We start from the raw sequence: 12,275 nt of genomic DNA, 5'->3' as shown, positions 1-12,275 counted from the left end.
CCTTGACATCAGCCTTTATCTTCTCATCCATCCTCTCTGTGTGGCTCCATAAAATTAATGCTTTGGGTCCGAAATGATGCTCACATCTGGTGTTGGCAGGGGTCAGTCCCAGGCCAGGCTGGCAAATAGTCCTGTCAATTCACAGGGGGATTTCACATGTCAAGGTAAGGGTCCTCAGGATTGTCAGGCCAGCTAAACTCATGATCACATTCATTTTAGTTTGGAAAATAAAAAATAAAGGCCTATTATCACAAATTTATCACATTATTAATATATCTCTCAGGTAACCCACCTCTTTGACAATGGAGCTACTGTCTTTTTTGCTGTTTTCATGGCAGTGTGGGGTAAGTTTTCATTTTGATATTAAGTAATTGCACCATCTTTTTCTTAAAGAATATGATGCAACATAGGACTTTTTATTTTCCAGCACATTTTTATCTGACACTAAGAAAAAGAATATAGGCTAGAGACTTTTCTGTTTCTGCAAAAGGAAGACGCAATTGGTTAAATCAAGTTTTTATTTGATAATAATTTTTAAATTTAAACAGAACCATGAATGCAGTTATGTAGTGTCTACATAGTACATATATATATATATATATATATATATATATATATATATATATATATATATATAATTCTGTGGGAATTTCTAACCATTTTTAAATCCATTGGTACTAAGGCCTTCTCTCTATTAGTGCTCAGGACTTGTCCTAGCTTAGGGCAGCTCAGTTTAGTGTCAGTATTAAAATGGAGTAGCATTTTTCCCCACCTTGCGGAAAGGCAGTAAAACTTAAATCCATGTAAGCTGGTTGCAGTGAAAGCAAAGCTCTGATGAAATAAATAAAAGATTTCATTGAATGGCAAATTGATCCGAGTGTGGTCTAACTGTTGCCATGGAGGCTGAATTTTGCCCATAGAAATGTTCTATTTTTGACTCAACTATTTTTCCTACTATGTCATGTAGGCAGAATTGAAGGCAAGAGGAACCAGTAATTTCTGGCAGCACAAAAAATTATTTTAAATAATCCCTGAACATGCCCAGCCTCTTAGCTGCCACCAAGCCATTGTGAAAGAAGGTTAACAACTGTAGAAAATGGCTCAAGAAGGGGACTCAAAACCAGCATCCAAGTCCTTGAGCTACCCAGATTGAGTCATTGTTCTCCTGTTCTTACTCACACATCTCCAACTGCTTTGGAAAGGTGTCCAAGTAATTATAATCGATTTTAAACTGCAAATCTCTTAACTGAACCACAAGAAATATCCAGGAGGCAACATGAGAGCCACCAGAGCAACATAGATTAGCTTACCTGTCTATCTCAGTTCCTTTCTCCAATCAAGCCTATTTATGCCATTTCATGTAATACTAAAAATATTCAAATATTACAAATCACACTTAAGAAAAATCCACAGATCATGCAGTCTTTATGTTTCTGCTTGATATTTCATCTTTGTTTCAGAACTACACAGAGCTAAGGATCACCAAAAATTTCTAAGCCTTAAAGATTTCCCTTAGATACTTACTCAGCTTTTCCAAACTCTTTCTCCAAGTTGAGAGTTTCCAACACAATATACAGGCAGGGAAATCTCTAGGTAGGAAAATTGATGGGTTAACATTGCTGAACATTTCTGGCAGTGTTCCTAACTGCTGGTGAGCATTTCTTCAGAGTGCAGATTTTGCACCAGTGTTTTTGTTTCTCCTTAACAATACCTGTTTTCAGAAACAGCATGGTTTCTGTGTCTTAGCAGTGCCCAGATCCAGGGCTGTAGGAAAAGCAGCTCTAGGTAAGGGGAGTCCCTCACAGAGGTCACCATGCCCAGTTCTGCCTTGTGGTCACTGCCTTTGAGAAGCCTGAGGAGGCTGAACATGCCTGCTACAAAATGTTGTAGGCCCTCTCCTCTCTCTTTCCTCTCTCCAGTCAACAGGAACCACATCTCTCTCTGATTAGCCTCTCCTTCCTCCCCTTCCTTCAGCATCACTGTCAGACTCCCAGACCCAATTGCCTCCAGGAATCTCCACACCAGCCTGCCAAGACTGAGCAATGCACTGCCCACCCATGCATCTACAGCACCAAAGTCCACAGTGAGATGAAAAACAAATATAATAGAAGCTGCCCCCAGATGATTTGGCTATTGGAGAAGAGACTCTAGGAGAGCAGCTGGGGTGAGAGCTTTCCCCAGCACTTGTGTTGGCTTACACTGTGCTTGGGAGCTGACTGGCAAGAGGGAGGGAGGGCAGCACCAGCAGGAGCTGTGAGTGTAGGGTATGGCTTGGGGAATGGGGCAATCCTCTGGCTCCACACAAACCACACTTCCTTAAAGAAGAGTTTGCAGAGAAAACAGTGAGATTGTGGAGGTATTGTCCATGCAGATAGGGCTGAAGCAACATTCAAATAAGGGAAGTCACACTTTCCAGGGATTTTCTGCTCCTGTATTTAGGAGCTGGCTTACTGCCTGTGTTAAATGGGATTTCAGTCTGCAGTAGGCCTACTGGCAGCTGCAGGCATTGCCATCATGGCAGTAAATCATAGAGGAAGAGAAGAATCAATGATAGCAGTTTGATTGTGGAAATGTTTTTTCTGTCAGCATGAAACAACTGGCAAGCTCAGAAGATATTGGCTGTGAAAAGTTCAGCCTTCCAGATGATCCAGTTTGACAGACACTGACATATTAAATAATTATGGCACTGTTTTCATAAAAAGAGAATGAAAGTAAAAAGAAAAGGCAGCTAGAACCGTGTTACCTCTTTAGCCAGAGTTTAGATGCTGTTTTATTTTCTAAAGTATTTTCTTCACCATCTTTACATCCATTAGTAAGCTCCCATGTTGAGAGAGAAGCCTCAGCCATTTGCTTGGGAGTTTCAAAACCAGCTGTGGCCATTGGTCTTTCCATGAAGAGGTGATCTGTATGGTGCTTTCATCCTTTTGCTCTAAAGACATCTTTAGTTGATGAATTAAGTTATCTGCTCCCATTTTAAATATAAATAAAATATATCTCCAAGTGATGAACAAACTTCTGTGGCCAGGCTGCAGAGAGGAATTACTGTGACAAATGCTGGCAGGGGGTGCTTGATTTGTGGAGCAGCAATGAGCCTGACTGTAGGGCTCTGAAGCTTGGGGGCCCATCTTTCATAATGCTTCATTGTGGCATTAGTGAGACCCATCAAAGAAAGGTTGGAATTGTTAAGTGTACCAGGGGACACTGGAATAGAAGTACACTTCTCTTTAAAAAATACACTGACCCTTCACCTCACTTATTTAATTTCTGCCTGGTGTAAGCAAAGTAAAAGTAATTAATAAAATAGGAAAAAAAAAGCATGATACTTACTAAAGTATACCTGACAGCCATATGACTTAAGGAAACTTTCATTTTTAACTGATTTATTAAAGGACAAAAAGACTCCCTTCAGTGCACTTAGGGAATTCATTATCAGTTTGTATAAGTTTTTCTGTATTGAAGCTTCTGTTGAAAGGAAATACTCTTTCAAACAGATTGAAGCTATAAATCTTTGTTGTTTATGGGAAAAAGTGAGTCCCTGTAATCGCTAACATTTTTTAAATTTTTTTTCATTGGTGAACAGATTGCCATCGATGCTCACTGAGATGCGATCATCTCAGAAGCTGGAAAATATTTTTTTCTTGATGACATTTTCCAGATGTTCAAAGCTTTCAAAAATAGGGAAGCAATATCATGGTTTGTGTTTCTGTACTAGGGAGAAACACTTCCACTTTGTTCTTTATGTATGCCTTGAGAAATGTTTGGCTTGATGATAAAGCAGCTCCCATATCTAGGAAAAGTTCCTCTCTTTTTACTGCCTAAATTAGATTCTTACCAAAGACAGAAAATGAGAGAAAGATGTTAATTCAAAAAAATGTTGACATTTAAAATTAAGGAAAAAGTAATTCTCATTAAAAAAATCTAGGTAAATTTGACACTCAGTTGACTCCAGCATGTTTCAGGAAAGCCAGATGGAATTGTAGATTTCGATTTTCCAATTGAGGTACTGGGGAAACCTATTGCAAAGCTGTTAGTGCCTAGATGTTTCCAGAAACTCTAGAGCAAAATTCTGTAACTGTTCAAAAGGAAAGTCCAGCAATTTATCATTTCTAAATCCATGCTGAAGGCAGGGTAGGCTGGTGGTAGTTTCTCTCGCTGTGCACATCTTTGGGGAGCTAAGGGATGGAAGATAAATGCTTTTTGAAATTTTTTCCTGTGTAGCATGTTTCCTTTGATAAAAGAAGTAGCTTTAGAACACTGAAAGGCAAAATTGGGAGGGCAAAAAGAGGACTGGCATGAAGAATTTAACACTATTTTCAAGCAATAACAAAAGCCAACATAAAACAAATTTTCTGTATGTATCTGTTAGTCTAATAAAAGATATTACTTTCCTACAAATCTTGCCTCTAGCATAAAACATTGACATTAATCTGCTCTCCAAGGAGATAGAATTTAAGGGTGTTCTTCAGCAGGACTCCCAGTATATAGAATATATTCTAGGAGTCAGGATGGATATATTAAATGATGCTCTGAAATACAATAGAGAGAGGATTTCTGAGAGAAGGTCAGGGTAAAGCTATTTCCTACAAGAGGCCATTTGCATTACGAGATAAGATCACAACTTGTTACAAAAGCATCTGAGGAAATGATGTTAAGACAGCTGCTTGTACAAGTGGATATTGAGGACCCAGCTGCAAGGTGGAGTTCTGAAGTAGGACAAATGTAGTATAGGAAAAGCTAGTAAAAGATCTGGGAGCTAAGGCCAATAAGAAATGCAAAATTCCAAGCAGGAATTATTGAGAAAACTCAGGATCTGGTTCATACAAATGAGAAAATACAACTGTGTCCTACTGAATGTCAAAGTCGGAAAAGAATGCTGAAGTTTGTATAGGGTATTTATAGTTAAAATTACAATTAGAGAATAAGCAGAGAAATTTGAAAATGCAGTTCTTTTGGAAGAACTCAGTAGCACAGTGAATCAATCAAAGGTAGTTATTTATAGCACATTTTAAAATATCTAGCAAGGGAAAGCTGCCTACTGACCTGAATAGAGAGAGAAAAGTGCAACACAGTGAAAGCTAAAACAGCACTGTACAGAGCATCATATTTGCTACTTAACGATTAGAAAATAACTTTCTAAAGAAGCTTCAAGAACTTCACATACTTACTCTGACAGGTGCTAAATGTGCTAAATACAATATGCATAAATTCCTCACTCCAGGTGTGGGAAAAACAAGAAAGAAAAGAAGTATTGTTCAACAAAGGTGTATCTGAGATGTTCAGGGCTGGGACTCAAACACCTACTGGAGTTCTGCTACCAGCAGCTTTCTGGAATGGAAACAAAGTGGCAGAAATCAATCAGGCTTCTTCCTCCTAGGTTTCCAAGCAGTGCAGGACTACTTGTTTAGCCTGAACAAAATAATTCAATATGAGCTGACAGGAGAGAAGCAGCTCAACCAGGAAAAAAATCAAGGAATGAACCATGTTTGTGGTTCAGTAGCAGGGGAGCCTCATTAGCACTTACTGGTTTTGCTGATCACAACCAATTATACTGCAGCTATTACAAACATTTATAGAAGCATTAGGCTCATGACTCTCTATTTGACTAAAATCAAAGTGCTTGTGACTTGGTGTAACATAATTCCAGCTTGCAGAACAATAATTACCTGATATATGAAAATGCCCTCAAACCAAATATCTGCTTCCTTACACATGCTTTTGATACCTTACCTTGTCTGCTTGTACTCTTTATTTCCTAAGCACACTTTCACTGCACTAGCTAGTACAATAAAACATAATTCTTCCTGTCTAAAAATTAACTTTTGCCAAACTGACGCCAGTACTTAGTATCAGGTCCCATTTTTATCAATATGCTGCAGTAGGGCCAACAGCCCATTAAGGAGACACTTTTATGGATGTGAATTATATTGTCAGATGATTGTGACACTGTTACAGCTGATACTGTGCTAGCTCATGAACAAAGAGGTTTATGTTCTCTGGGTATCAATCTGCTGCTTCTCAGTGAGCAATAAAGGGCAGGCTTCCTCTCCACTTCACAGTGGGAGAAGATTTGTGTTAACTTTAGGTAGTTTCTACATCCTTTACATAAAATAAATGTTTAACACTGCTGTAACTTTAAGCAGGCTGAGAATTAATCTTTGGATTATATTATGCTATTACTGTTTCCTTGATTGATTTTTTTTTTCCATCACAAAATGAAAGCACAATTGTCATATCAAAGTGGGAATTTCCTCAAAAATCCTTTACATTCGACTGGTCTGTCAGTGCTCCAGGAAAGCCAATACCTTTGTGTCTGCTCACTCTGCCAATGTCCTGTTACTCTCCACTGAGCTGCCCACTGGGTCAGAGGATGGTTCCACTGACTTGTTCAGGGACACACACCAACAGCAGAAGAAAGAACCCTTCCCAGGTCTTCACATTTTAATTCAAGTATTGCCCACTGCTGACAACTGCCAGAGCCCTTGAAGGACTCACACCAACAGTTTAGGGGACAACACTCTTTATTAATATACACACTGTGAGTGGAAAATTGTGACAGGTTAAAATTCAAAGACAGTGACAATGACAGTAGCTGACTGCAAAAATGAATTCAAAGCAATACCCAGACAAGCTCTAATCACCAATCAAACCTAGCTTAAGATGATCATTCAGTGAGCATAGAATACAATTGTTACCCAATAGACATTCCTTTGGAGGAGGAGACGGGTTCAGCCCATCCCCTGATCCCAAAAGTTATGATGGAGTCTTCTCTAACTTTTCCCTATTCTTAACTTACTTTTATACTATTTGTTTACATTTAGATGAAGCTTGAATGGCTCTAGTGATACATACTTTTGCTATTGATAGGTGTAAAATTCTCTCATTTCTCTCTTAAAGATATAGTCAATGAAATATAAAGTGTATGCCCAGTGAGGGGAGGTTGTACCCTGAAGGTGGGTAACTTTGGGATGGAGGTCTGTGTTAATATTACAGTTAGGTTTTAATGAACCCAGTTCATCCAGGGACAATGATTTCACCACAGTTGCTGGCTCAGCAACAAGACACCTTCTCCTATCTCCCCTGGCTGAGGGGCGCTATGCCATTTATCAGCTGCACAGTATCATCAAGTTCCCCTCCCTGCAGGGATTATTTCAGAGCCTGACCTCTGTGTCTCCATTCTGCTCCACCCTCCATTCCATTCCCCTTAACATGTGCTAAATTTCCAGATTGGGTACATGGGGAGTCATGGTGGAATGGGTTTCGGGCATGCCACCCACATTCCATCCAGGCAGCAGCAATTCTATTTTACCCTATAATTTCTGTACTGTTCTAACTTCTGTTCAGAATGTGAATACAGCCTCCCAGCTTTCTCTAATTTTACTCCCAGTCATCTTCCCTTAGCAGTCATGTGCATGTTACTCCATCTTGAACTCCATCAATCAGGGCTGTAGTACACAATGTTTAATTATCAGACATAAACACCACACCGCTCATACGAACTCACTTACTGTAAAAAAAAAAGGGGTTGAATTAAAAAGGTGTAAACCAGAAGTTCCCATTTCCCCAGTAGTACTCTGCACATTTTCAAATGCACTGGACTGTGCTTCCTCTGGGTTCTGGTTTCTGTGTCATGTAAATGGTCTTCAAAGAAAGAAAGTTACTCCATTATGTGCAATGGCCCCAAGAAACCTCTAGCTTCATCAGAAATCTGCTTTATCGAGCAGTGATGACTCACAGGAATGGTTTTATTCTTTGAGAGCACTCCCTTGGTTGGTTAGAAATTAAACATTCCCATTTAGCACTAAATGAAATCTCTAAAGCCTCAATCATACTTGAAGCAAGCAAACTAATCCTTAGAAAGCAATGCTTTTTGAAAGCAGTTTTGATCATCAGCATGATTTGCTGTTCAAAGGAACCTATTTATGCAAATAAATTAAAATAATGTTGCAGCTTCATTCAACAGTTCTGTGATAGTCATTAACATTTTCTTACTTAAAAACAATTTTCCATCTTTTTCCCTACTTGCTCTAGCCACTGTTTTTCTGGAGTTTTGGAAAAGAAGGCGAGCAGTAATTGCTTATGATTGGGACTTGATAGACTGGGAAGAAGAAGAGGTTTGTATAAAAACATGTACTCCTTAACCTTTAATACAAAATTATTTGGTTGAAAATGTATGGTTTTATTTTGCATTTATTTTCAGTTCATTCTTTAAATCTTTATAAACCATGAAGTAAGGATTTTTCTCCTCAGATGTTTCCTCTGGAATGTAAAGAAACTTTCTCCAGGCCAAACTGTCCTCTTTTTTCACACTTTTGTCAATCTAAATTAATTTGAGAGATTTCAGGGAAGAGATGCAGTATGGGAGAAGTGCATTTTTATTTTGAAAGGTGGAAATTATTGACAGACCAGTGTACCGTGAATTTTGGCAAATGAGCTTTTATCTATACTTTTAGTTTGTCACTGAGAGTATTGATGGAAGGAAAGCCTTTGAAGCTTGCACCAGCTTCTGAACCTTCAGATGCTGGTTATCTCATAGAGAGAGAGAGAGAGAGAGAGAGAGAAAGAGAGAGGACTTAATTCATTCTGTGTTGGTACAGGAAATCTACTTAGGGAAGGCACTAAACTTCAGAAAATAACCCTAATCTTTTCCTCTCTAGTGGTCACCAGAAAGAAAGCACATGCTCTTGGGACTGAGAACTCAGGTCTAAATAGAACTAGAAGGTTTTATTTTGCAGGAGAAAAACAAGATTCAGTGTATGTTGAAGAAAAAGTGCTACTCCAGTGGGATTTGGACATATAGGTGTCTATAAATCTGCTCTCCTTACTCTACAGAAGCTCTTGGAGTGATGGTAAGAGGCTGCTGTAGTGGTCTCAGTGAAGTTGAACCTCTACATTGCTTCTTTGGTGGAAGATTTTCTTTTTTATCAATCTTGCCAGCACAGAATCAGACTTCTGAGTTATGGGATTCTTGTCTGTATGAGGCAAAGTAGCTCAATGAGGCCATGAAATGGTGGAATTGCTGGGAGGATTTTCTTTTAAATGCTTAATTACTAAGAAAATAACCCAAGAATGTAACATGAAATAACTTACACATCTGGAAACTGATTTCTCTATAACAACAGGAACTTTGTTATCTGCGCACATATGCAATCAGTTCACCCCAGGACTCTCTTCCTAGTTCTAGGAAATACTTTAATATTGATTCAACTCTTCTGAGATTAGCAAGCTGTTCTTTCCAAGGCTGGCAAGTCGCTGAGACAGTCCTGCCTCAGGCTCACATAGTGGTCAGGATTGGCTTGCAGGGATCATGTCTTCTCATGGCTAGTTGCAAAAAAAGCCACTGCTGCTGATGCTGACAGCTAAGAAAAAGCTTTACCAAATTGCAATTTCCGAGTGACAATTATAGCTACCTCTGTGTCCCTGGAATGAGAAGGAGCCTTTAAACAAACAAAATAGAAAAGTAAGTACAGTATGAGACCCTCTCTATGTTTTTTCCCAGGAAGCCTGGTCTTGCAGATGTTTGTAGTTTGGGATCTTATATATCTTCATCTTTCACCATTTAACCTACCTGGATTTGGGATTATGCTGATTTATAAAGCCATCCACCTGAATCTCCTATGATCAGTTCATTTACAAATATTGAATTTCCTGGCAAGGTTGTCCTTAAGTGACACTTGTTTTGGGTTTTTTTCACAAGATACATTTCTATTCCCCTGGCAGATTATTTCAGTTTGGTCTGCAGGATGATATTTGCATGTTGGTAATTTTCAGAGGATACCTGCTCCCTGTTGATGTCAGCTGGTCTTTTATTCTCACACCAGAGTTCTTCCAGTAAGCTGTGTCAACAAGACCTCTGTCAGGAGCAGTGGTGATTGTACCTGCTCCAGAGCTATTCAGTGCACCTCCTTTCAGTTCTAGAGGGAATCTTATAAGCCTCTACAACAGGAAGAAGAAGTTTTCTCAGAAGCAGTGTGCCAGATTGTACCTTTCTCAAATTAGAGGATAAAGATGCCCATAGGCACTCAGCAGGCTGCTTCTTAAAGATTTGTGTGTCCAGTAATTAGAACATCAGTATCTCACTGGCATTTGAGGCATCACTTCCTCCTTTGTTCAGCATGCAGTGGCATTCAAAGAGTAGGAGCTGATTGCCTCCCAGAGGTATCTTTGTGAAGATGCTACAGCCCCCAGTGCCCAAAGCTATGGCACAGCTAAGCATGTCCCAGCTTCGGGGTCAGCCCAGCGGGCACTGCCTCCTCTGCTTGAGTATCTAAAGCTGGAGTTTTCCATTGGAGCTGCACTCTCCCCCTGAGAAAAACACAGTTTGGAAGCAGGTGCTCCAGAGGAAAGTGCGGGGAAAAAATGTGGAGACCATTTCCCTGCTCTGTGGTTCAAAGCTTCTTCACTTTGCCATTGTCTTCACCTGCAAACCACAGGCTTTGCTTGGAGACTTACTTCTGGGGATGCTATACTTGTACTGGTGATCAAGATTCAAATTTTCAATCTACGAATTCTTTTTCTGGGCTATAGAGGACAATATGCTTGGACTAGGAAGGATGGGACTATTTCAATAATTTACTTGTTGAAGGATTAGAAATTCTTGGCGAAAAAAGGAGGTATTTCACAAAGAAATTTAGAGTAGCTCTTCTAGAGCACAAATATATGGTCTAAGGCAATTCACATTACTCCATATAATGTGTAATGTGAATACACACATATAGGGTTTCTGTTATGAAATAGGGTTTCTCTTATGAAAAATTTGGAATTATCCATGTGTGAGAAATGGAAAGGAAGGAGAATAGTCTGTTTTATGTAGATTGGAAAAGATTCATCCTGTGGAGTTTCATTGGGAAGTTGTATGTCAGTGAGACACCAATGAGAATTTTGACTCCAGAAGGTGAAAATTTTTCTCCTAAAGTGCTACTTTCTAATAAAATCACTGCTAATTAAATTTCCTCTCTGCTTTTCATTCAGTTATCATTAAAAAAATCAGCTGATGGCTTTGATTAGTTATTTCAAAGACATCAATTAAAGAGTTCTAATTACCATTTTAAATCTCAAGCTTTTGATAATGAAGATTGTTATTTTATGAACAATATGTGTCTAGCCTTTGCTTGCTTTAACTTTCATTGTCAAATTGAAAAATAAGGGTTTTATTACAAAGGGAAATTTATTATTTCCTAGCAATAATATACTGAAAAAACAGCATTTATAAGGCTTCCTATCTCTTTATTATCACCTTCATGTTCTAAATGAAGAGACAAATAAAGGAAACAATGAAGACAATGGAAAGGAGAATTGCACTTACTCAGATATGCAGCCTTGTGAATTCCTCATCACTTTAGATTGTCATCCAAGAAAGGTATACAGCAACCCCTGCAATGTTGAGGCCTCTCAGTCTGGGGATTTGAGCTGAGAGTCTCCTGCCTCTTTTAACCCTACATATCTGGATTTCCTGCTCTTGCAAGCCAGGTGCAAAGTGGGAGACATGGAGAGCAATGGCATCTTGGGTGGGCATGCCACAAGAAACAAATTGCATGCAGTTCCTGGCACTCCCAGATGAAATCTGGCTTCTGTTGCTATTTGTAGCATATTTTTTCTGTTTCTTCAGTGTCACTTTCTTTGTATCATTAATCTCAGCCAGACATAGTACTGTTTACTTGCCCAAGCATTGCTGAGTATCATTAAACAGGTACAAAATGTCATGCCAGATTTCCATTTTTTTTTTGAGAATGTCTAAAAATAGCATTTGCATTACTTGCATCAGCTGGAGATTTTAGGACATGTGGATATGATAAGAACTTCCCTACACTGCAGATTGTAAAAGATAATCAAGCCTTGGCTCAGAGAGGGGTGCAGAGAAGTAAAGGTTTCTTGCCTATGACAAGCCAGCTGGCAGAGCCCTTGCGCAATCTACAGGGTAAAATTCCCAGGAGCCCTGCTTCACAGCTATCACACTCTGTCCTTTTTCATGCCCCTGGGCACACAGGAATGCTCCTTACATTGTTCCTTCTGCCAGACTATGGTCTGCTCAGCTTCCTTCAGCCCTGAGGTGGCAGGAACAGCTTGAGCAAAGTAGAATAAGAACAAGGTATTACTCTGCCTCCACAGAAACATGCTTAGCCTTTTTGTATAGCTGAGGTAAGGCTGGTTCCCTCAAGCACATAATTAGTTACAGAGGCATTGCAGCTAGGCATACATGCCTCTTCATTTTTTTTTATAACTTGTTACCAGGTTGCTGCATGAATTTGGAAATTAACTGTGTTGAGAAAGCTCTTCAA

The 12,275-nt window shown here is 39.2% G+C and overlaps 1 protein-coding gene across 11 annotated transcripts in view; it reads left to right on the top strand.

Annotated features, from left to right (window-relative positions):
- ANO4 (anoctamin 4) overlaps positions 1–12,275 on the top strand; it is a 187,330-nt gene that overhangs the window by 144,166 nt on the left and 30,889 nt on the right. For all 11 annotated transcript variants that reach the window (XR_013182362.1, XR_013182361.1, XM_077178703.1 and 8 more), the window contains 2 exons: positions 284–344; positions 8,029–8,111. Coding sequence is in view for 9 of the 11 variants with exons in the window: in XM_077178703.1 (XP_077034818.1) it covers positions 284–344; positions 8,029–8,111 (144 nt within the window). In the remaining 2 variants the exon portion in view is untranslated. The remainder of the gene's footprint in view (positions 1–283; positions 345–8,028; positions 8,112–12,275) is intronic.

Source organism: Agelaius phoeniceus, chromosome 5 (assembly GCF_051311805.1).
Source record: "Agelaius phoeniceus isolate bAgePho1 chromosome 5, bAgePho1.hap1, whole genome shotgun sequence".
Taxonomy (NCBI): Eukaryota; Metazoa; Chordata; class Aves; order Passeriformes; family Icteridae; genus Agelaius; species Agelaius phoeniceus.
The sequence above is the reverse complement of the archived record's forward strand: the minus strand, read 5'-3'. Positions and strand labels throughout refer to the sequence as shown.